The 22,053-nt window shown below is 45.5% G+C and overlaps 1 protein-coding gene across 2 annotated transcripts; it reads left to right on the forward strand.

Moving 5' to 3' along the window:
• Nucleotides 1–245: 245 nt before the first annotated feature.
• LOC132807883 (zinc finger protein 239-like) lies at nucleotides 246–21,031 on the forward strand. Of its 2 annotated transcripts, none has more exons than XM_060821831.1 (3): nucleotides 246–402; nucleotides 8,050–9,290; nucleotides 19,697–21,031. In XM_060821831.1, exons 2-3 carry the CDS (start codon nucleotides 8,361–8,363, stop codon nucleotides 20,459–20,461), a joined length of 1,695 nt encoding a protein of 564 aa, XP_060677814.1. In that variant the 5' UTR covers nucleotides 246–402; nucleotides 8,050–8,360; the 3' UTR covers nucleotides 20,462–21,031. The 2 variants fall into 2 exon arrangements, with proteins under 2 accessions (XP_060677814.1, XP_060677813.1); XM_060821830.1 differs by lacking the exon at nucleotides 19,697–21,031 and adding an exon at nucleotides 7,433–7,598 and having other exon boundaries at nucleotides 266–402; nucleotides 8,050–9,831.
• The last annotated feature ends 1,022 nt before the right edge of the window (nucleotides 21,032–22,053 follow it).

Genomic DNA, 22,053 nt, shown 5'->3' on the forward strand with positions numbered 1-22,053 from the left:
GCAAAAGTTGAGCAGCGAGACAAAATGCAAAAGCAATAAAATGTCGAACCACAGGGGAAAAAATATTGTGACTCTACTCCTTTTCTTCTTTTTGGCATTTGGACACTTAAAATCTGTCAGTAACACCCGCATCTTAAAAGAACATACTGCGCATGTTTTCTGGTGTCAGCAAAACACCGGGTATGCTCATCACAGTCCGCCAAAATAGGCACGCGATCTTCTTTTGATTGACCAATAGGAAGTACTGGAGGACCGGAAGGAGTCTAGTCCTCCCGCCAATCAGAGTCACCCCATTGTCTGAATGCGGAAGTTTGACCATGAGCTTCTGAAGCTGCTGCTGTTTCTCTGAAAGAAGATCGAGCTTCACCCCAGAATCCAACTTCCTTCCTCTGTCCAATATCTGTGAGTACAGGTCACTGTTTTCTCGCCACCTTTTCCATTTTTTAAAAAATTCAGGGTTTCAATTGACTTGCAGCAACTTAAAGGAAAGGGAATGAATCGGGGTGGGAACAGACTCTGGAAACGTTGCTGCACGTCTGTGTCGCAATTGACGAAATAGACAGGCAGGAGGCTGGAAGAACAGAACAAGCCTGGTAACATCAGGAGGTGGAGAAGTCACGTGTAACCCTTCTTCAGGATTGGGGATGGGTGTAGCGGTGTCCTGGGGGCTGGGTGGTGAAGTGGGGATAGGTGAAGACAGGTGGAGGGTCCGACTTGGTGGGTCAATGGGAGGAATAAATCTGGTTGATGACAGGGAGGAGTAGAAATGAGGGGGAGGGGCTGAGAAGGGATTCGAGGGGGATGGGAAGTGAGATTATTTGAGACTGGAGAACTCAATGTTGAGTCCTCTGGGCTGGAGGCTGCCCAGACGGAGGATGAGGTGTTGTTACTTCAATTTGCTGTTTGGTTCATTGTGGCAATGGAGGAGGCCTAAGATAGTCTTTTCAGAAAGGGAGTGGGAAGGGGAATTAAAATGTGTGGTGACTGGGAGGTCCCGTCAACCTCTGTGAACCTGTCTGCGAAGCTTGGCAAACCGTTCCCAACTTTATGCTCGGTCTCCCCAACATAGAGAAGATCACAATTGGAAAATACGTGAGAAGTAGAATACAACAATGTGAAGTTGTAGCCTTTGCTGTGGGGCGGGGGGGGAAGCAGAAAGGAATTATTATTTAAATGGTGATATACTGAGACGTGGAGAAAGTGAGATCTGCAGATGCTGGATATTAAAGTCAGTAAGTGTGGCGCTGGAAAAGCACAGCAGGCCAGACAGCATCCGAGAGGCAGGATAGTCGATGTTTTGGGCCCAAGGGAATAGGGAATGATATGTGGATGTAGAAAGGGGGCTCAGTGTCTTTCTACACCAGTCACTGCCAGTTGTCAGACAGGTGCAGCAAGCAATCAGCAAAGCAAGTGGTATATTAACAGGAGGAATTGAGTTCAGAAGTGGGGATGTCTTCCTGCAGTTAAGGGGTCATTGAATATATTCAAGGCTGAGTTCATCTGATTTTTTGAGCAACAATTAGATTACTTACAGTGTGGAAACAGGCCCTTCGGCCCAACAAGTCCACACCGACCCGCCGAAGCGAACCCCACCCATACCCCTACATATACTCCTTACCTAACACTACGGGCAATTTAGCATGGCCAATTCACCTGACCCGCACATCTTTGGACTGTGGGAGGAAACCGGAGCACCCAGAGGAAACCCACGCAGACACGGGGAGAATGTGCAAACTCCACACAGTCAGTCGCCTGAGGCGGGAATTGAACCCAGGTCCCTGGCGCTGTGAGGCAGCAGTGCTAACCACTGTGCCACCGTGCCGCCCGTGCCACCAAGATTCCTTAGACAGCAGCTTTAAAACCCAAGACCATTTTCATTCAGAAGGACAAGGGCAGCAAATACATGGGAATGCCAACACTTATGGATTCCCCTCCAAAGCATTCACCATCCTGACATGGAGATATATTGCCGTTCTTTCAGTATCATTGGGTAGAACTCTTGGAGCCCCCTCTTTAATGGCATTGTGGGTCTGCCTATTGCAGTCGAATGCAGCAGTTCTAGATGCAGCTCATCACAACCTTCTCAGGGACAGCTAAGGGTGTCAATAAATACTGAACCAACTAGTCACCAGCATCTAACCTAATCTATCTACTCATGATCATCAGTGATGAAAGGTGTCATTAACAGTGCTCTCAAGCAGCAATTGCTTAGCAATAACCTGCTCATTGACACTCAGTTTGGTCACTCAGCTTTCAATTTCATTACAATCTTGGTTCAAACATGGAGAAAAGAGCTGAATTCATGAGATGGAAGTGATTAACCTTGAAATCAAGGACACATTTGACGAAGTGTTGTATCAAGAGCTCCATATTAATGGGAATCAGAGAGGAAACTGCCCACAGATTAGTGACATATGTAACATAAAGGAAGATAGTTGAGGTTTTTGGAAGTCAATCAGCTAAGCTCGAAGACACCCATGCAGGAGTTCATCAGTGTAGGTATTTTCAATCAGCCTGTGTAGATATTTTATTAAGCACATTTGTAGCAGATGGGACTTGAATCAGGCATTTAGACCAGTGGTAGGACTGCCACCACTGTGCCAGTAGGCACAGTTCCTCAGTGTTCTAGGCCCAACCATCTTCAGGTCCTTCATCTATGACCTTCCCTCCATCATAAGGTCAGAAGTAGGGATGTTCACTGATAATGGCAGTGTGTTCAGTGTTCCCAACTCCTCAGATACTGAAGCAGTCTCTTATCTGACTGCAGCAAGACCTGGACTACATCCAGGTTTGGGATGAAAAGTGGCAAGTAACACTCATGCCACAGAAATACTAGGCAGTGCTTATCTCCAATAAGAGAGAATTTGACCAATCTTAACGTGATTGAACTGAATCCCCCACTATCAACATCCTTGGGATGATCATTGACCAGAAAGTAAAGTGGACCAGCCATGTAAATACTATGGCTACAAAAGCAGATCAGAGGCTCGGAATTAAGTAGTGAGTAACTGAACTCTTACCTCCGGCCATCAGTTCCATCAGCACTCTAAGCTTGACATCATCCAGGTCAAAATAGCCCATTTGATTGAATCGCATCTAGGAGTATTCACTTCCTCCATTACTGCCCATTAGCAGCAGTATGTACCATCTACAAGATGCATTGCAGAAATTCACCAAGGTATCTGGGATGGTGCCATTCAAAGCCATGACGTCTACACCTGCCTACAGGACAAGTGCAGTGGGTCCTTGTGAACATTGGGATCTGCAAGTACCTTTCTAAACCACTCGCCATCCAGGCTTGCTCTTTCAATATTGTTAGGTCAAAATCCTCAAACTCCATCCCGAACAGCATTGTAGGCCTGCTTTATCTGCTTGTTTTGCACTGACTTCCACTTTGCTGTGACTGTCCTCCTCAATGTTTCATTCAAATAAGTACTCTTTTGACTGTGTAATAGGCTCCTGTTGCCTCATTCCCACCATAATAGTTTAAGTCCATCCCACTATTCTGTTTATTTTGTCTGTGTTGTATATATTTGTTTCTTTGCCACTTAAACTTCCTCAGTCTCACCAGATTTTGAAAGTATTAAAACAATATATTGATGTTGTGCCTGTTATACATTCTTGAAGATTAATATATGATCAAACTGAATTCCTGTCAGTTCCATTTCTTTTATCATGTCACAAAATGTGAGATTCCATTGGAAAGTTGGATTTCAGTTTTTCTTTTATTTCTTTAAATTGCTTCAGTCTACATTGTTTGAATAAAACAGCAGGCAATAGGATTTGCACCATCTTACATACTTGAAACTTCTATCTTGGAGGACTTTTCGAAAGCCAGTGAAAATTAGAGTAGTGTCTATTACTGTGATCAGTTTGGGAGGCCTGAAACCAAATGTTTTACAATTATTGATAACAAGGGTTTGTTTTAGGTATACTAATTTTTTAGAAATCTTCTCAATTCTTTTCTTTTACTAAACATTTTTTACTTCACTCAAGGGATATGGGTATCTTTGGCTAAGCCAGCATTTATTGCCCATTGAGTTTGCCCAGAGAGCAGTTAATTGTCAACCGTGTTGCTGTGGGTCTGCAGTCACATAGGCCAGACTAGGGAAGGATGGCAGTTTCCTTGCCTAAAGGACATTAGTGAACCAGCTGGGTTTGTCTGATAATCGGCAACGGTTTCACAGTTGTCTTAAGATGCTTAATTCCAGATTTGTTTTATTGAATTCAAATTCTATCATCTGCCATGGTGAGATTTGAACCCAGATCCCCACAATGTTAACTGAGTTCTGAATTAATAGTCTAATGATAATACCACTAGGCTGTAATTTTAAACTGTAACTTCCCAAGCTTTAGAATCAAGTTTTCTGTTTTGTTTATTCCTTAGTCTTGTTTGGATCACTTATTGAGAATTATACCTCCCAGAAAACAATTACTTGAACTGCACCTTCCATTTGTAGAATGACAGTGGAAGAAATCTTGGAACAAATAATTTATCAGTTAAGTTGATAGGATTTACAAAGGATTATCTTTTTTTAAGAAAGATTTTTTTTCTCATTAGAAATGTGCTGATTGTGAAGAGAAATCTTTGGGGGGAAAATTGTTAATTTACAACCTTGTTGTTAAACTGCTGTCAGATCAGTTTACAGTTGCTAAGCAACAAACAATGAAGTGGATGTTTATGGGGGAAAGCAAGAAAATGTTTTTAAGACCAGTAGAGAACAGTTACAGTCACACAGCACATGAACAGACCTTTCAGTCCAACTAGTCCATGCTGACTGTATTCACAAACTAATCTAGTCCTACTTGCCAGTGTTTGGCCCATATCCCTCCAAACCTTTCCTATTCATGTACTTAACCAAATGTCTTTTAAAAGTAACTATACCGGCATCCACCTTCCTCTGGACATTCATCCCACACGTGAACCACGTGTTTTTTTTAAAAAGTTGCCCCTCAAGTCTTTTCAAAACCTTTCTCCTCTCACTTTTCACAATTTGCTGCGTAATCCTGAAACTCCCACCTGAGGGAAATGACACCTGCCATTCACCTCATGTATACCTCTCATGATTTTATAAACCTCTGTACGGTCACCTCTCAACTTCCTGTGCTCCAGTGAAGAAAGTCCCAGCTTATCCACCTAGATTTTGGTAGATTCATATCCAGTTATGGTCTGTTCAATGCTGGTCCAGGTTCGAAAGACCAATTGGCCAACTCCTGCTCCCAATTCTCACGCTCTGTGTCCAAAGTTAAAAATCATACAATACAGGGTCATAGTCCGACAGGTTTATTTGGGAGCACTAGCTTTTAGAGCGCTGCTCCTTCATCAAATGGTTGTGAAGAATAAGATTGTAAGACACAGAATTTATAGCAAAGGTTTACAGTGTGATGTAACTGAAATTATATATTAAAAAAGACCTGGATTGTTTGTTAAGTCTCTCATCTTTGAGAACTGAAACCAACATGGTCATTCTTTCATATGTGAATAGCAAAATTTTTTTTAAAAAGTTACATTCCCAATTGGTGTCACATCGTCCCAGATAATGTATTGAAGGTGTGAGTTTCCCTGTGTGAGGCTGTCTGAACCACAATGGTCAGACTGATTCTAATTTTAAAAAATGGATTAACAGAATCTTACCTGGATTCATGCAGTTTTGTGTCCAGGACAGCAAGAGACCATCAGATATAGGAGCAGAAATTAGGCCTTTCGGCCCATTGGGTCTGCTCATACCATTCGATCGTGGCTATTAAGTTTCTTATCTGTGTTCTCCTGCTTTTTTCCCCATAAGTCTCGATCCCCTTGATACTCAAGGACCTATCTATCTCGTCTTAAATATCCTCAGTGATCTGGCCTCCACAGCCTTCTGTGGCAGTTAATTCTATAGATTCATTACTCTCTGGCTGAAGACATTTCTCCTTATCTCCAATGTGAAGGGTCTTCCCTTTACTCTAAGACTGTGCCTTGAGCCTTAGTCTCTCCTCCCAATGGAAAGATCTTCCCAACGTCCACTCTGTCCAGGCCGTTCAGTATTCCGTATGTTTCAATTAGATCTCCCCTGAGTATAGGCCTGTTAATCAGCATCACCTAGACCCTTCAGGATGAGATACAACAGGGATTAGGCTCAACAAAGTGAGAAGGGAAGGAGAGTGTGTGGGATGGAGACTTTTAGCTTTGAGGGAATAAGAGAGGAAGCAGAATTGACTATAAATTAGAATTGATTGGATGGACCAGTGGGCTGAGGAGTGGCAGATGGAGTTTAATTTAGAGAAATGTGAGGTTTTGCATTTTGGTCAAACAATCCAGACAGGACTGGTACAGTGAAGGAGAGTGTTGCAGAACAAAGAGACCTAGGAGTGCAGGTTTATAGTTCCTTGAAAGTGGAGTCGCAGGTAGACAGGATAGTGAAGAAGGTGTTTGGTATGCTTTCCTTTATTGGTCAGAGCATTGAGTATAGGCGTTGGGAAGTCATGTTGTGGCTGTACGTTGGTTAGGCCTCTTTTGGAATAGTACGTCCAGTTCTGGTCTCCCTGCTTGAGGAAAGAACTTTCAAACTTTGAGAGGGGTCGGAAAAGATTTACAAGGCTGTTGTGAGGCTTGGAGGGTTTGAACTACAGGGAAAGGCTGATTAGGTATGGGATATTTTTCCCGGAGCATCAGAGGCTGAGGGCAGCCTTATTGAGGTTTATAACAGGCATGGATAGGGTGCATATCCAAGGTCTTTTCCCCAGGGTCAGGGAGGCCAAAACTAGAGGGCATATGTTTGAGGTGAGAGGGGAATGATTTGAATGGGACCTGAGGAGCAATTGTTTTCACGCAGAGGGTGGTGCATGTATGGAATGAACTGCTAGAGGAAGTGGTGAGGCTGATATAATTATATTTAAAATGCACCTAGTTGGATACATGAACAGGAACCATAAGAGCCACATGCTGGCAAATGGGACTAGATTAATTTTGGATATCTGTTTGGCACAGACGAGTTTGACCAAAGGGTCTGTTTCCGTTCTGTATGACTCTAATTGTCTTGGTGAAAGCAGAAGTGTGATTGTGAAGACTGAACTTTCAAAGCAGCTTTCGTGATTAGACTAGATTACTTAGTGTGGAAACAGGCCCTTTGGCCCAACAAGTCCGCATCGACCCACCGAAGTGCACGCAACCAGACCCGTTCCCTTGCACCTAGCACTATGGGCAATTTAGCATTTTGAATTCACCTAACCTGCACATTTTTGGACTGTGGGAGGAAACCGGAGCACCTGGAGGAAACCCACGCAGACATGGGGAGAATATGCAAACTCCACACAGTCAGTCGCCTGAGGCGAGAATTGAATCTGGGTCTCTGGCGCTGTGAGGCAGCAGTGCTGCCCACTGTGCCACTGTGCTGCCCACTGTGCCACCATGCCACCCATAGATGTTTCATAGATGTTTTGCTCTTCCTAGGAGCAGAAGAAATCTTGCATTTGTGAGAGAGCAACTGAGTGAGTGTGCACATTTGGGATTTTGGTGGAAAGTGGGAATTCATTGCACTGTGGGGATCAAGCCCTCCCTATCCAGTCATTTCAGCTGGTGGATGAGACTCAGCAGTTCATGCAGGCAGTCAATCCAGGTAATATTTTTTAAATTCCTGCTTTGGAAATAGAACCAGTCTGACTCCAGATTGGGATACTGACAAACTCTAGCCTCATCCCTTTAATGCATTGTCTGAGCTGAGATGTCACCTTTTGTTATAAAGCCTTATGTTAGCTTGAGAGGGTGCCTTACAGGAAGTTCTGTGATTTACATATTTATGATACCTGTAATCCATTGTAAAAGATGAAAGACTTAACAATCCAGGTTTGTTCAATATATCATTTCAGTGGCAGGACACAAATGTCTTTCCATAAATTCTGTGCCTTATGGTCTTATTCTCCACAACCACCTGATGAAGGAGCAGTGGGATGATGCTTTCAATTTTGTGAACTAACAAAAGAAAAGGGTGTTCCACAGAAAGTAGAATAGCTTGTTCTGAATTTCTACCCTGCACTGACAGTGATGACTTTTGTAATCTCTTTTTACAGAGTATTTGAAGATCTGAAGATGCAAGTCTCAATGAACAGATGAAGGCCTGATGCCTGAAATGTTGACTCTCCTGCTTCTCATGCTGCCTGACCCACTGTGCTTTTACAGCGCAACACTTTTTGACACTGACTCTCCCGCGTCTACAGTCCTTATTTTCACGTCAATATCTGACAGTCACTCAATTGATCAGGACAGCCACGATTTTTGACTATAATTCTGTGAGAAGGAGCAAACCTTTTTGGTTCCTGTTTGAGTAAGTTTTCATTATCAGTGGGCCTGGATGAGAGACCCAACTGTTGCTGCCCACTGAATGTGGAGCCTGAAACTGTTATACGGCCTGGAAAGAGGAATTCCCAGCAGTGAGGGGAAGTACATGCGTTTGATTGTAGCTGAAGCTTCGGACATGGAGAAACCGTGGAAGTGTGATAACTGTGGGAAAGGCTTCCGTACTCCGTCTGACCTGGAGATTCATCAGCGCGTCCACACGGGGGAGAGGCCGTTCTCCTGTCCTAAGTGCGGGAAGGGCTTTACCCAGGTCTCTGCCCTGCTTAGGCACCAGCGGATCCACACGGGGGAGAGGCCTTTCAGTTGCCCCGAGTGTGGGAAGGCCTTCAGCAATTCCTCCACCTTGCAGACCCACCGACGAGTCCATACGGGAGAAGGGCCCTTCAGCTGTCCCGAGTGTGGGAAGGCCTTCAGCTATTCCTACCACCTGCTGAGGCACCAGCGGGTCCACACGGGGGAGAGGCCTTTCAGCTGCCCCGAGTGTGGGAAGGCCTTCAGCAATTCCTCCACCTTGCTGACCCACCGGCGAATCCATACGGGAGAGAGGCCCTTCAGTTGTCCTGAGTGCGGGAAGGCCTTCAGCAATTCCTCCACCTTGCTGACCCACCGGCGAGTCCATACGGGAGAAGAGCCCTTCAACTGTCCCGAGTGTGGGAAGGCCTTCAGCTATTCCTCCCACCTGCTGAGGCACCAGCGGATCCACACGGGGGAGAGGCCTTTCACTTGCCCCGAGTGTGGGAAGGCCTTCAGCAATTCCTTCACCTTGCTGACCCACCGGCGAGTCCATACGGGAGAGCGGCCCTTCAGTTGTCCTGAGTGCGGGAAGGCCTTCAGTTATTCCTCCGCCCTGCTGAGGCACCAGCGGGTCCACACAGGGGAGAAGCCCTTCAGCTGTCCTGAGTGTGGGAAGGCCTTCACCCGCTCCTCCAACCTCCGGAACCACCAGCGACTTCATATGCCATCGCAGGGAGACTGACAGCGACTGCCGAGTGCCATTATCGACTGGACTATCCACCCAGTTCTGGGATCTGTTGGGTTTGAATCTCATCGCGGCAGATGGTGGAATTGGAATTCGGTCAGAATCTAATGATGAAACCATTTTCTGGTGTTGGGTGGGGGAGAAAACCCCAATCTGATTCACTCACGCCCTTTTTAGGGAAGGAAACTGCTGTTGTGGGAAAGGATTCACTCAGTCGTCCCAGCTGCATCCTTTACCCGGTCTGGCCTACACATGACTCCAGACCCACAGCAGTCTGTTTCACTCCACACTGCCCCCGTTCCCGGCCCCACGGGTTAAGGCTGTACCAAGGATCCAATTACCAGGAATAAAGAGTGCTGACCAAGAGTAAAGAAAATGGGGTGGGGTGGAGGGAGGGGGAGTTTGTGCGCTTTGACCTTGAGTTGTTTAAAAAGCAGCTGCTTTCTCTCCCCCTTTTTGCTGGGGGAGATCTGAAGCTGTAACAAAGTTGGGTCACAATAAAGATTACCTGAACTTACTGTCAGGCTCAGACTATCATTGAAAGCTTTGAGCTCCAGATGGTCTTTGATTTAAAGCTGCTCATTTCTTCCAGCCTCCTGCACTAAGTTTCTAATGTCGTGTATCAGATGGAGCAGTGAATGATTTGCTCATATCGTTAGAACTTGTAAATTTTTAAGGAGTACCGGTACTGCATCGTTTCATCAACATTGTAAAGGTTACTGGCAGCACTGGGCGGTTTGCGCTCTGTTCACTAGTAACTCTTATCTTTAAAATTTGAGAATAGCTAAAATTATATATTCCAAAACATCATTGAAGTCTCAACGCATTTCAATTTTTAAAAAGAGCTGCTGAAATCTTTCTGAAACTTGCACTGGAATATGTGCAGTTAGGCCACAGCTCAGGACAGGCTGGAAGGGGTGAATGACCTATTCCTCATTTTGTGAAATTGGTTTCGACTAAGTAGACGTAGAGTCCTAGAGTTGTAGAGCCGGAAACAAACCCCTCAGTCCATATCTTAAATTAATCTAGTGACCCATTTGCCTGCATTTGGCCTATGTTCATCTGTACCCTTCCTATTCATATCCCCTTCCAGATGCCTTTTAAATGTTGTAATTGTACCAGTCTCCACCACTTCTGCTGGCAGTACATTCCATACACGCACCACCCCCTGCGTGAAAATATTGCCCCTCAGGTCCCTTTCCCCACTCACCTTCAACCTATGCCCCTTCAGTGCTGGACTCCCCTACCTGGGGAAAGACCTTGGACGTTCACCCTATCCATGCCCCTTACAAATGTCTATAATTTTGAGGAGGAGAAAATGAGGACTGCATATACTAGACATCATTTTCCACCCCCCACCCCACTTTATCCAAGTCCCATGCCTTCAACTCAGCACCACCCTCCTGACCTGTCCATCAACTTTTCAATCTATCAGCTCCACCCACTTCTCCAACCTATCCATCGCCAAACCGTTACTACCCGATGCCTGGAGGAGGAACGCCTCATATTCTGCCTTGCGACCCTGCAACCACACAGGATAAATTGTGGATTTCAACAGTTTCCTCACCTCCCCCACTTTATCCCAGTCCCAAGCCTCCAACTCTGCACTGCCCTTCTGACATGTCCATCATTTTTCCTATCTATCTGCACCATAACCCCCTCCGAACTATCATCTTGCCCCCCCTCCTCCCCCCCACCACCATCTCTCACATACACACACCTTCATGTACCTATGGCATTCTCAGCTACCTTCTCCCCCAACCCCACCCACTTCCCATTTATCTCTCAGCACCCCCGCCCACAAACTTCGTTCCTGATGAAGGGCTGATGCCAAAACGTCAATTCGTCTGCTCCATGGCTGCTGCCTGACCTGATATGGTTTTCCAGCACCCCACACTCTCGGCATAATTTTAAGGTAATTGGAGGAAGGTTTCGGGGAGATGTCAGAATAGGTTCTTACTCAGATAGTGGTGGCTATGTGAAATGCACTGTCAACAGTGGTAGTAGAGTCAGATATATTAGGGACATTTAATCGACTCTTGGATAGGTACATGAAAGTTAGTACAATAAGTGGTATGTAGGTCAGTCTGATTTTAGACTAGGATAAAGGGCCGGTACTGTGCTATGTACCTAAGTGGAGTCAAAAGTTTTGTTTTATCAGCAGTACAGTCAGATCCGAGCAAACGAGGACATGCAGGTCATACTGCGCTTAGACAGAGTGAGGCGTACAGGGTTACAGCTGCACAGGAGGTGCACAGAAGCACGGTCAACATTAGATTTCAAATTGGAGAGCTCCATTCAGCAGGCTAATAATGGCAGGGAAGAAGCTATTCTTGAACCTGTTGGTACATGTGTTCAAGCTTCTGTATCTTCTGCCTGACAGAGGATGGTGTGGGAGATCATTCCCAGGGTGGGAGGGGTCTTTGAGGTTGGCAGCCTTTCCACGACAACGAGAAGTGTAGATGGATTCCATGGATGGTAGGTTGGCTTCTGTGATGGACCGTGCTGTGCACACAACCTTCTGTAGTTTCTTCTGGTCCTGGGCAGAGCAGTTGCCGTAGCAGGGCGAGATGCAACCAGATACATGGCTTTCTATGGTGTATCTGTAAATGTTGGTGAGTGTCATCATGGACGTGCCGAATTTCTTAAGCATCTTGAAGAAGAAAAGGCGTTGTTGTGCCTTCTTGACCATTGCATGGGTGGGTTTAGATATTTAGCTGCTCATTTCTCATTCTTACTAATTCCTTTACTTGATGCAGTCACACAGTCAGTTTCATACCTTGTGCTAATCTTTTCTGAAGGTCTTCTTCAGAAGGATAAAATATTACGAGGGGCAAAGGTAGTGTACATACATAATATGAAATCTTTAAACTTGAATTCATTTTTAAGAGCAGAACAATGCATTTATGGTAAAAATGGGTAAATTTAACAGGGTTTTAGGAAGGGTGAGAGTGGGAAGTATGTGGAGGTGCATGTTAAAACAGGACCGAGTCTGCATGGCTTTGACAAGAGAAGGTCATGTCTGACAAATCTATTAGGATTCTTTAAGCAGGTAATGAGTAAGTTAGACAAAGGGAGAGCCAATGGACGTGAGCGATTTGGATTTCCAGAAGGCCTTTGACAAGGTGCCGTGCGGGAGGTTGCTAAGTAAGGTAAGAGTCCCTGGTGTAGGAGCAAGGTGCTGGCACGGATCGAGGATTGACTGACTGGCAGAAGGTAGAGAGTTGGCATAAAGGGGTCTTTGGAGTTCCAAAGGGGTCCATGCTGAGAATGCTTGGACAGGCCAGGAGAATGGTCAGAGAAGGGGCAGATCGAATACAATGTGGTAAAGTCTGAGGTTATGCACTTTGGTGGGAAGACCAGAAACAGAGACTGTTTTCAAAATGGGAAAGGCTTCGGAAATGTGAAACAGAAAGGGATTGGGGAATCCCAGCTCAGGGGGAGAATTGTACCATTCATTCGGGGTGGTGTGGAAAGGATCGTACCATTGAGACTTGGGAGAATTGTACCCTTAATGTCTGTGGGGGAGTAAAGGATTATACCATTCAGAGGGGGACGATTGTATTATTCGAAGGTGGAGGGGTGTGGAGGGGCAAAAGGAAAGGGGAGGATTGTACCATTCACATCACGGGGTGTGGATTGTACCATTCACAGGGAGAATTATTTATTTTTATATTTCAGAATTTCCAGGATACAGGACATATGCCAATTTTACCCACCAGAAATCGACTGAAACTGGGTGCACTAAAAAAATCCAGCAGGAACATTATCAGTAAAAAGGTCCAGTTTCGGTCATAGCAGTTATAGCCTTCTAGAGTCACACCGCACAGAAACAGACACTTCAGTTCAACTCATCCATGCCGACCAGATGTTCCAATCTGGCCCAGTCCCAAGTTCCAGCATTTGCTCCTTATTCCTCTAAATCCGAACTATTCATCTAGACACCTTTTAAATGTTGTAATTGTACCCACCTCCACCACTACCTCTGGCTGCACATTCCATACACGCTCTACCTTCTGCGTTAAAACGTTGCCCCTTAGTTCCTTTTTAAATCGTTCCCCCTCTCATCTTAAACTTATGCCTTCTAGTTTTGGACTCCTCCACCTTGGGGGAACATACCTTGGCTATTCGCCCTATCCGTGATTCTCATGATTTTATAAACCCCTCAGGTCACCCCTCAGCCACCTCCACTCCAGAGAGAACAGCCCCAGCCTAGTCAACCTCTCTCTCTAGCTCAAATCCTCCAACCCTGGCAACATCTTTGTAAATCTTTTCTGAAGCCTTTCAAGTTTCACAACATCCTTCCAAGAGAAAGGATGCCGGAATTGTACACTTCTTCCAAAAGTGGCCGAAACATTCTCCTGTACAGCCACAACATGACCTCTCAAATCCTATACTCAATACTCTGACCAATAAAAAAAAGTATATCAAACACCTTCTTCACTATCCTATCTACCTGCAACTCCACTTTCAAAGAGCTGTGAACCTGCACTCCAAGGTCTCTTTTGTTCAACAACACTCCCTGAACCTTACCATTAAGTGTAGATGTGCTGCTCTGATTTGTTTTTCCAAAATGCAGCACCTCGCATTCATCAAAATTAAACTCCATCTACCACTCCTCAGCCCATTGGTACATCTGATCAAGATCCCATTGTAATCTGAGGTAACCTTCCTCATTGTTCACTGCACCTCCAATTTTGGTGTCATCAGCAAACCTACTAACTACACATCCTATGTTCACATCCAAGTCATTTGCATAAAAAATACAAAAAGTAGTGGACCTAGCACCGATCGTTGTGGCACTCCACTGGTCATAAGCCTCCAGTTTCAAAAATAAACCTCCACTACCTTCTTCTAACTTTGAGCCAATTCTGTATCCAAATGTCTAGTTCTCTCTGTATTCCATAAGATCTAACCTTGCTAACATGTCTCCCTCGGGGAACCTTGTCAAACACCTTACTGAAGTCCATATAGATCACATCCATTGCTGCCCTCATCAATCTTCTTTGTTACTTCTTCAAAGCACTCAATCAAGTTTGTGAGACATGATTTCCCATGCACAAAGCCATGCCGCCTATCCCTAATCAGTCCTTGCCTTTCCGAATATGTGTAAATCCTGTCTCTCAGGTTTCACTCCAACAACCTGCCCACCACCGATGTCAGGTTCCCTGGCTTTTCCTTATCAACGTTCTTAAATAGTGGTACCACGTTAACCAACCTCCAGTTTTCCGTCACCTCTCCTGTGACTATCAATGATGCAAATATTTCAGCAAGGGGCCCAACAATCACTTCCCGTAGCCTCCCACAGAGTTCTCAGGTACATCTGATCAGGTCCTTGAGATTTATCCATCTTCATGTTTCAAGATATCCAGCACCACTTCCTCTGTAATATGGACATTTTTCAAGATGTTATAATCTATTTCCCTACATTTTATATTTTTCATGTCCTTCTTCAGAGTAAACATTGATGCAAAATACTCGCTTTGTATCTCTCCATCTCCTGTAGTTCCACACATTGACTGCCTTGCTCATCTTTGGTGTGCCCTATTCTCTCCCTAGTGGCCCTTTTGTCCTTAATGTATTTGTAAAAACCCTTTGGGTTCTCCTTAACCCTATTTGTCAAAGTTATCTCATATCCAGTTTTTGTCCTCCTGACTTCCCTTTTAAGTATACTCATACTACCTTTATACTCTTCTAAGGATTCACACAATCTATGCTGTCTATACCTGACATATGCTTCCTTCTTTTTCTTCACCAAATACTCAATTTCTCCAGTCATCCAACATTCCCTACACCTACCAGACATTCCTTTCACCCTAACAGGAATATACTGTCTCTGGACTCTCTTTATCTCATTTCTGAAGGCTTCCCATTTTCCAGCCGTCTCTTTACCTGCAAACATCTGCCACCAAACAGCTTTGGAAAATTCTTGCCTATTACGTTAAAACGAGACATTCGCCAATTTAGAATTTCAACTTTTAGATCTGGTCTATCCTTTTCCATCACTATTTTAAAATTAATGTAATTATGGTCGCTGGCCCCAAAGTGCACCCCCACTGACACCTCAGTCAGCTGTCCTGCCTTATTTCCCAAGAGTAGGTCAAGTTTTGCACCTTCTCCATAGGTATATCCACATACTAAATCAGAAATCTTTATTGAACACGCTTAACAAATTCGTCTCCATCTAAACCCTTAAACCTAGGGCAGTCCTGTTGGAAAGTTAAATCCCCTACCATAACCATATAAGGGGAAATGAGTTTAAAACTGGGCACAATCCTCCAGGTGCAGTTTCAGGAATGCTATGTTTGGTTGCAGCAACACTTCCTTCCCTTTATGTTCTATTTCTTTAGCAATAAAAGTGAATGCTGCATTCACTTACTTTCTTATCTACTGTACCTGCATGCTAGTTTTCTGTGACTCATTAATGAGGATACCCAGATCTCTCTGCACCAGATCATCCCAAACCCTCTATTAGAAAAAAGGTTGCTTTGCTGTGTTTTTTTGACCAAAATGCATGACCTCACACTTATCCACCTTAAACTCCATATGCCACATTTTGACCCACTCTCCTAACCTATCTAGATCCATTTGAAAGGTTTGTATTTCCTCATTGCAACTTACCATCCTGTCTATTTATGTGTCATCCACAAATTTGGCAAATGAGCCTTTTATCCCTGTATCCATGTCACTAATGTAGATTGTAAATAGCTGGGGTCCAAGGACCCAACCCTGTGCACCTCACTAGTTACATCTTGCCATCCAGAAAAAAAGTCATCAATTCAGACTGTCTGTCTTCTGCCCATCAGCCAGTCACCTATCCAAGCTGATAAATCGCCCCATGTCCCACATGATCTAACCTTGCAAATTAATGCTTTGAGTGGCACTTTAGCAAATGCCTTCTGAAAAGCCAGATATATTACATCTACATGATCCCTATTATCCACTTGTTACATCTATGAAGAACTTAGTCAAATCTGATTTGCCCATCATAAAACCATGCTGACTCTGATAGATAGAGTTTTGACTTTTCAAACGTCCTGATATTGCTTCCTTGATAATTGACGCTAACACCTTCCCAACAACAGATGTTAAACTAACTGGTCTGCAACTTTTCACATATTGCCTGTCTCCCTTTCTGAATACAGGCATTACATTAGCATTTTTCCAATCCACTGGAACCATAATATCCTAAGATATAGGAGCAGAAATGAAGCCATTCAATCATGGCTGAAACGTTTCTAACTCCATTCTCCCGCTTTCTCCCCGTGTCCTTTGATCACCTTGACAATCAAGAACCTGCCTATCTCTGTATTAAATAAACTTAATGAATCTTTCTCATGTCCAGGGAATTTTGGAATATTGTAACTAATGAATCCACAATCTCCACCGTCACTTCCTTTAGTACCCTAGGAGGGTAGGCCATCAGGCCCAGGGGAATTGTTTGCACTCAATCCTAATAGTGTACCTATCGACGTTGATTGTTTAAGTTCTACCTTTTGTCTAGCCTTTGACTTGCTCATTCCAATACGAACGGTCCTGCTGTCCTCCAACGTGAAAACTGAGGAAAAGTATTGATTTAGCAGCTCTGTCATTTCAGTGTTCCCCTTATTAACTCACCTGGTTCATCTTCCAAGGAACCAACATTTACTTTAGCGACTCTGTTCCCTTTGGCATACCCTTTTGATATTTTATACTAGGCTTCTTTCGTAATTTACCTTACCTATTTCTATTCATTTTTAAAAATCCCTTTGTTTGTGTCTGGAAGTTTCCCGATGTTTCAGCTTTCCAAAGGTCTGGAGTAACATTCCTGAACAGGCTGAAAATTAAAAAGTAACTCACCTTTCAGGAGGCTGGGGGCGGGGAAAACCAACCCCCATTGTCCCCTATTGGTTGGAGGGCTCCCCAACCACGCCCCCTCTGATGGTGATGACGTTGTCTGGACCACGCCCCCTGCGTGTTGGCGCATGTGCAGTGTAGGTCCCGCGGCCGGACCGAGACAGTGTGACTGAGTGTGGGAGAGGAATGGCGCCGGCGGCTGAAGGAACAAGAACAGAAACCGCTGGAAAAGCTGAGCAGGTCCGGCAGCTCGTGTTGAGAGAAATGTGAGGACGTGTTTCGGGTCCGGGGACCCTTCTTCAGAACAGGACCAGGTTTCAGAAACATCCCGGGGAGGTCGCCAGGTCCGAGCGCCAAGACCTGGCTCCTGCCCCCGGGGAGAGGAGACAGTGAGACAGGGTAGGATTGGGAACCGCGGGAGGAGGGAGACTGGGGAGTTTATAAACTCCTAGGGGGAGGCCGCAGGCCGCGAATAAAAGCCCCACAGGCCCAGTGTTTACTTCACCGGGGAAGGAGCTCTCGGGTTGTCCGGGCAACCAGCCGCCAGCTTTGTGAGGGTCAGGCACATGTTGTCTTGGGACGGGGTTGTTGGATTGTTGTATAATATTGATCTCCTCTGTACTTTTAATCTTGAATATTTTTAAAATGTACATTGGTTTCAATTTATGAATTCTAAGTACAGAAGCAAAATATAAACATCTCCTTACATGCATCCCAACATGTGCATAGGAGCCAAGACTGCCTCAAGATTTACTGAGGTGCTGAATCAATAGCTCTTTCCCTTTTGATTAATGAAGGTGGTGCCCAGCAGACTCCTGCTCACAGTCAGTGTCAGCCTTTATGGGAAAGATAGGATAGCAAAACCGAGACACCAATGTAGCCAAGTAATCTGAAGTCACACTTTGGTGCTTTAATCGCCTCAAACGCATGCCATTCGGATTAATGTCAAGGCTATAGGGGTACCAGGCTCCCCAAGACAGCCGGTATGGATAACAAAGAGGAGAGCTGAAGTGTTCTCCTTATCAAGCCTGTAACGTCTTCACAAATCTCCAACAAGTTAGTTAAATGCAGTGTCCCCGTCAGAAATACCTTGCAGACTCTTCCTACTCAATCCACCTTTCTCCATGTGACTACTAATTTTGACCAGAATAAGTATTATTGGAAGCTTCTCCACCAAATTTAAACTGGCAGGTGGGATGAGATTGGGTTGGGATATCTGGTCGGCATGGACGGGTTGGACCGATGGGTCTGTTTCCATGCTGTACATCTCTACGACTCTATAATTGCTGAGATTAGCATTACAACCTTTCTTAAACCAGGCTGCAATGTTTGCAGTTCTCCAGTCTTCTGGCACCTCCTCCAAGTCCATGGAAGACTGAGAAATTGTGGAAGCCATAATTTATATTGTCCCTTCCTTCAAGATTGTTGCATGCATTTCATCAGTGCCTTGTCAAACCTTAAGTACCAAATGCTTATCGAAGACTTCTTTCATGTTAATTTTGAACTCTTGGGAGGTCATGTTGTGGCTGTACAGAACATCGGTTAGAGCACTGTTGGACTATTGCGTGCAGTTCTGGTCTCCTTTCAATGAAAAGATGTTGTGAAACTTGAAAGGGTTCAGAAACGATTTTACAAGGATGTTGCCAGGGTTGGAGGATTTGAGCTATAGGGAGAAGCTGAACAGGCTGGAGCTGTTTTCCCTGGAGTGTTGGAGCCTGAGGGATAACCTTATAGAGGTTTACAAATTTATGAGGGGCATGTATAGGATAAATAGACAAAGTCTTTTCCCTGGGTTTGGGTCTGTTTCTATGCTGTACATCTCTATGACTCTGTTGGTTGCATCTGTAAGATCCTGAGTCAGCACCTTGAGATTTAGAGCGGAGTGAGAACAGAGGGGGAGAGAGAGTGGGATGGTGCTTTCAATTTTGTGGAATAACAAAAGAAAAGTATATTCCGCAGAAAGTGGAATTGCTTGTTCAGAATTGTTACCCTGCACTGAGTGTGATGACTTTTGTAATCTGTTTTTACAGAGTATTTGAAGATCTGAAGACGGAAATTTCAAAATTGACAGATGAAGGCCTTGTGCCCGAAGCATTGACTCTTCTGCTCCTCGGATGCTGCCTGACCTACAGTGCTTTTCCAGTGTCACACTTTTGAACTCTTGACTGTCCAGCATCTGCAATCCTCACTTTCATGTCAATGTGTGACAGTGACACTGGGACATCGGGACTGGAACGAGTTTTGACTGTGATTCTGTGAGAAGGAGCAAAGCGTATGCTTCCTGCTCGAGTACATTTTCAGAATCAGTGGGACTGGATGAGAGACCCTACATTGCAGCGCAGTGAGTGTGGAGCCTGAAACAGTTATACGGCCTGGAAAGACGAATTCACGGCAGGGTGGGGCTGTACCCACGTTTGTGTGCAGCTGAAGTTTCGGTCATGGAGAAACCCGAGGAATCCCGCACTGTGAAGAAACCGTGGAAGTGTGGCGACTGTGGGAAAGGCTTCTGTGCCCCGTCTGCTCTGGAGACTCATCGGCGCAGTCACACCGGTGAGAGGCCCTTCAGCTGCCCCGAGTGCAGGAAGGGCTTTACCCAGGCATCTGCCCTGCTGACCCACCGGCGGATCCACACGGGGGAGAGACCTTTCAGCTGCCCTGAGTGTGGGAAGGTCTTCAGCAATTCCTTTGCCCTGCTGAGGCACCAGCGAATCCACAAGGGGGAGAGACCACTCTCCTGCCCCGAGTGCGGGAAGGCCTTCAGTGATTCCTCCCACCTTCTGACACACCAGCGGGTCCACACAGGGGAAAGGCCCTTCAGTTGCTCTGAGTGCAGGAAGGCCTTTACCCAGGCCTCTGCCCTGCTGATCCACCAGCGGCTCCACACAGGGGAGCGGCCCTTCAGCTGCCCAGAGTGCGGTAAAGGCTTCAGCGATTCCTCCACCCTGCAGACCCACCAGCGGGTCCACACGGGGGAGAGGCCCTTCAGCTGTTGTGAATGTGGGAAGTGCTTTACCCAGGCCTCTGCCCGGCTGAGACACCAGCGGTCCCACACCGGGGAGAGGCCCTTCAGGTGCCCCAAGTGTGGGAAGGGCTTTGCCCGGGCCTCCAACCTCCAGACCCACCAGCGGATCCACACGGGGGAGAGGCCCTTTAGTTGTCCTGAGTGCGGGAAGTGCTTTACCCAGGCCATCACACTTCAGAAACACCAGCAGGTCCACATGGGGGAGAGGCCCTTCAGTTGCCCCAGGTGCAGTAAGGTGTTCACCTGCTCCTCCCAGCTGCAGAGGCACCAGCAAGTTCACGTGCCATAGCAGGGGCATTGAAGGAGTGACGCCTGAGTGCCATTATCGACTGGAATATTCATCCAGTTCCAGGGCCTCCCGGGTTCGGATCCTGCCGTGGCAGATGGTGAAATTGGAATTCAGTCAGTAATCTAGAGTTCCAAGTCTAACGATGAAGCCATTTTTTGGGGGGGGGGCGGGGGAGGAGTTAGGGTGGGGTGGTGGTGAAGGGCGATAAAACCCCCATCTGATTCACTCACGTCATTTTTCGGGAAGGAAACTACCGTTGTGGGAAAGGATTCACTCAGTTGTCCCAGCAGCATCCTTTACCCTTTCTGGCCTATGGTTGGCTCCACACTGCACCCCCCCGTTCTCTCCACCACTGGGCCCCTCCCTCTCCCCAGCAAATGAACAGGGAGAAACCTACTTGGATACAGAGTATACGTTGAAATTGCTGAATGAGGCAATACTTCCTACAGGCTAAGAAAGGGCGTGTGTGCGCTTTGACTTTGAGCTGTTTTTAAATAAAAAGCTACTTTTTCTACGCCTTTTTTCTGGGGACATTCTGAAGCTGTAACAAAGTTGGGTCACAATAAAGGGTTACCTGAACTTACCGCCGGGCTCAGGCTCTCATTGCAGGCTTTGAGCTCCAAATGGTTTTTGTTTTAAAGCTGCTCATTTCTTTCAGCCTCCTGCACTAAGTTTCCAGTGTCATGTATCAGATGGAGCAGTGAATGGGTAGCTAGTATTGTTGGAAATTGCAAATATTTCAGGAGTGCAGGTACTGTGTCATTTTATCAGCATTGTAAAGTTTACTGGCAGCACCAGGAGGTGTGGGTTGTGTTAATTAGAAATGATGTGGAGTTGCTGGTGTTGGACTGAGGTGGATAAAGTTAAAATCTACACAACTCCAGGTTATAGTCACAACAGATTTATTTGGAAGCGCTCGCTTTCGGAGTGCTGCTCCTTCATCGGGTAGTTGTTGAGCAGGATCGTAAGACATAGAATTTATCACAAAACATTACAGTGTCATGCAGTTGATTTCCTGAACAAGTCCAGTTGCAATTCAGTCTTTCATTTTTTAGAATGGGTTGCAGTTTCGGTTCATTAACATGTATAACCCAGAACTACTTTTAAGTCACGTTCTCCCGATGACTTAAGATTTTATAAAATTAGGTGACATCTCAGCTCAGACAATGCAAGAAAGGTGTGAGGTTCAAGTCTGTATCCCAGTCCTGAGTCAAGTTACTCCTTAGGTCCGTTTTAAACCTTTCCCCACTCATCCTAAACTAATGTCCTGTAGTTCTGGCATTTCTTGAGGCAAATTAAATGTCTCACGTTTTTTCTAATCCTTTGGTCCCTCATCTTTCCAGAAGATTTTTCCCTCACGATTCCTGAAGAAGGGCTCATGCCCGAAACATCAATTCTCCTGCTCCTTGGAAACTGCCTGACCTGCTGCGCTTTTCCAGCAACACTTTTTCATCCCTCATCTTTCCCCACTCAACCTAAACCTATGCCCTCCAGTTAGTGATCGGCATTTGGACACTTCAAACCTGTCTGGAACGTAAGCATCTCTGAAGAGCATAATGCGCATGCACCTCGGTGTCAGCAAGCAGTGCGCA

Source organism: Hemiscyllium ocellatum, assembly GCF_020745735.1.
Source record: "Hemiscyllium ocellatum isolate sHemOce1 chromosome 27 unlocalized genomic scaffold, sHemOce1.pat.X.cur. SUPER_27_unloc_26, whole genome shotgun sequence".
Lineage (NCBI taxonomy): Eukaryota > Metazoa > Chordata > Chondrichthyes > Orectolobiformes > Hemiscylliidae > Hemiscyllium > Hemiscyllium ocellatum.

Bases quoted from the DNA above. Each gene is read 5' to 3' on its own strand.
- LOC132807883 (XM_060821831.1), top strand. From the start codon at position 8,361: ATGTGGAGCCTGAAACTGTTATACGGCCTGGAAAGAGGAATTCCCAGC. The intron at 9,291-19,696 runs ATGCCATCGCAG...CGGCGCAGTCAC, and splicing joins GGAACCACCAGCGACTTCAT to ACCGGTGAGAGGCCCTTCAG.